This window comes from Austrofundulus limnaeus, unplaced genomic scaffold, assembly GCF_001266775.1.
Source record: "Austrofundulus limnaeus strain Quisiro unplaced genomic scaffold, Austrofundulus_limnaeus-1.0 Scaffold286, whole genome shotgun sequence".
Classification (NCBI taxonomy): domain Eukaryota; kingdom Metazoa; phylum Chordata; class Actinopteri; order Cyprinodontiformes; family Rivulidae; genus Austrofundulus; species Austrofundulus limnaeus.
In genome coordinates this window covers 405,801-408,755 of record NW_013952688.1, presented here as the reverse complement: position 1 = coordinate 408,755, position 2,955 = coordinate 405,801, and the positions used below count along the sequence as shown (strand labels likewise).

Genomic DNA, 2,955 nt, shown 5'->3' with positions numbered 1-2,955 from the left:
ACACACACACACACACACACACACACACACACACACACACACACCAGTAGACATTTAGCAAACGACAGTATTAAATATTGCAACTGCAGTTTTCACAGTAAAGTGGTCAGCTCTAAATAACAAGTGCAAGAACTAAAATCTTATCTCTTCCAGTTTTCAGGGCGTCAGTAAAAAAAAAAAGTTTTTAAGCTGCTTTTTTTGCAAAGTCATGAAAAACTGCACACAGGCCTCTTTCCGTGCAGGCGGAGGAACCTGAAGGGGCCATGAGTGTGTGGAGGAGGGTACACTCAACTTAACTCACCTGCCTTTGCAGAGGAAAACAGGCTCAGCCATCATGCTAAGCTACTTTTTTTTTTCAAGCAGAATTGCGATGCTGTCTGCAGGGCTTCACTTTGTTTTTGGAGCCTGTGAAACTACATTATTATAATTATGAGGAGAGCAGCAGTGATGGAGAAAAAACCATGTGCTGATTGTTCCATCGCGTCAGGGAGGAGATGGGGGCAGGTGGATGATGATGATGAGGATGAGGAGCTGGAGGATGAGGATGAGGAGAAGCACCCGGTCCGGTCGGTACTCACCTCTCTCCCGGTGGCTCCGCGAATTCAGCGAGTCCCGTCGCCCCCTTCCCCCCCGGCGTGCTCTTGCGTGCTGCTCCAGTTTGGCGACGCGCCGTCCCTTTAATCCATCTCCAAGGTTCCCCTCCGAGGGCACCCCGAAATCCAGACCCCCCCTCCGCCCCCCTCCCTCGCCGCACGTTGGGAGGCTTTTCTGGGAGTATATGGGAGGAGGAGGAGGGGGTTTCTAAGGAAGCAAGGATGGAGCGAGAGGAGAGCAGGGTTGCTGATGGTGGAAAGTCCAATTTTTGCCGCACTCCTATCTGTGTCCTGGCTCCGGAGGGGTGAGAGATTCACGTGCGTCCACGCCGCTCCTCCTGTTGGCTCCTGCGGGTTTCCTCCCCCACACACACACATCCATCAAAAATACAAATACGATTTATAGAATTATACACACTCGTAAACGTCCGTCTCTGGGGTTTTTTGTTCTGTTTTGTTTTGTTTTTGGGTACGCAGCCAGGTTCACAACACACACACACACACTCACACACACACAAAAGCATGGAGGATGATGAGGAGGAGGAGGAGGGATGGAGGGGTGACAGTGGGAGGAGAGAGTTGTGGTGTGTGTGTGTGTTTATGGTGGGGGGAGGAGACAGTCTGGTCCACGCTGCTCTGCCGAATTCCTGTTTCAGGGCGACGGAGACAAAGAGGGAGATCTTTTTTTTTTTTAGGAATGTGTGCGTGCACACGAGTGCGCGCATCACACACACACACACACACAAAAAGCATCCAACGCATAAATATGTGCGTAAAAGTGAGGGGGTGGTTTGGAGATGAACTCAAGAGAGAAAAGCTTTTGGAAACTGTATTTTTTCCCCTTCTGCTGAAATAATTTTAATCTCACAATCAAACACGTGCATAATTTAATTTAATCCAGTAAGATTCTGCTATTTGACCTGGAGTGTCTGCTTCTGCCTTTGTTTACTCTGAAGGGTGTGGCAGGCTGCTGGTGACCACTGCAGCGCATTTAGAAAATCACCTCTGCATGGTTCGTCTGTTAGCAAAATATCTTGTGAACCACAGAACGGATTTTTATTAGGATTTCAGAAAGTTGTTATTGGGTGTACATCTACAACTGATTACCTTCCAGAGTCACCTCAATTCAAGATGGCTGCCACAGACAACTGATCTTAGAAAACACATTAGTGGCTATTAAGCCAGTTTTACAAACATGGAGCTAAATTGGTCTGGTACAAGCTGCACATCATCCCTAATCTAGAGTTTAGGCACAACAAATTGTGTGGTATCTGCTTAAAACTAACTGCTGGAGTCAATGTTTGTAATAGTTAGCAAAATAGCTCATAAACCACTTGTGATTTCAATAAAACTCTCTTTTGGACAAACATCTACAACCAATTCAACTTTGGAGCCAAACCAATATAAGATGGCGGCAAAAGCAAATGTATCTTTGCCAACATAAAAACGGCTTCAGTGGATTTTACAGATATTGAGCTAAAATTTGACGTGGCCGAACATTATGTGAACACATACACTGCAAAAATTAGCCTTCTAAATGTAAGTTTAAAAATAGGCTACTATAGATAATAGTCTGAATATTCTCAAATTAGGTGAAAAAATCTGCCAGAGCAGTAACAATTGCACTTGGTACATGATCATTTTACCAGATATTAATTAATTGTAAATGGGGCTAAGACAAATGTTCTGTTTACAGAGAAATTCGGGTGTAGAATAAATTACCAGCCTGGTGCCCTCATGATAAAAGTGTCAGAGTGCAGAAACAGTATCACCCTTCTGTTTCTGCCTCAGTACATGCTACACTAAAAACATCAAATAATTAAATACACACTCTTTTAACGGATCTCTGATATCTCTGCTTTTAACCAAGGTTTATATGGGATTTGTAAAAAGGGATGTTTTACAATAATGCATACTATGGCTATGTAAAACTTGTTTTAGATTTTGTTCTAACACTTGTATTTTTGTTAACTGGATTTTTTTATAAATTGAAATAAGAAAAAAAATCCAAGCTAAAAGATTAATAATCTAAGTGTTTCGTGCTTCAGGCACATTTTGTTTTATTTTTGCTTTTTTCTAGAGTGTTTTTGTTTATAGTTGGGGCTTTTTTTAGGTTTTTTTTTTTAGAGGAAGTGTTGTATATTTAGAATTGGTTACTTTTTTCTAGTTAAAACTTATATTATGTAAAAGTTCTGATTGGTTAGCTGCCCTACAGGCCTATAAATAGGACTGGTCTGTAGCACTTGATTTAATTTGATTGGATTTGATTTATTGATTTAACTGGAAAAGATTACTAAAAATCAAGCCTGACTCAGCATAATTGCTGTTTTACAGCAGGTTCCTGTTCTGCAGCACATAAAAC

General features: G+C 42.1%; 2 protein-coding genes across 2 annotated transcripts in view; one reads left to right on the top strand and one right to left on the bottom strand.

Annotated features, from left to right (window-relative positions):
* The window catches only part of plppr3a (phospholipid phosphatase related 3a), a gene marked incomplete at its 3' end in the record, with an annotated part of 28,006 nt that extends 26,902 nt beyond the window's left edge, over positions 1 to 1,104 (bottom strand). The window contains 1 exon segment of the mRNA XM_014021299.1: positions 579 to 1,104.
* Positions 816 to 2,955, top strand: part of LOC106526644 (uncharacterized) — a gene marked incomplete at its 3' end in the record, with an annotated part of 23,130 nt that continues 20,990 nt past the window's right edge. Inside the window, 1 exon segment of the mRNA XM_014021283.1 lies at positions 816 to 898. Within this exon segment, the coding sequence (XP_013876737.1) occupies positions 816 to 898 (83 nt within the window).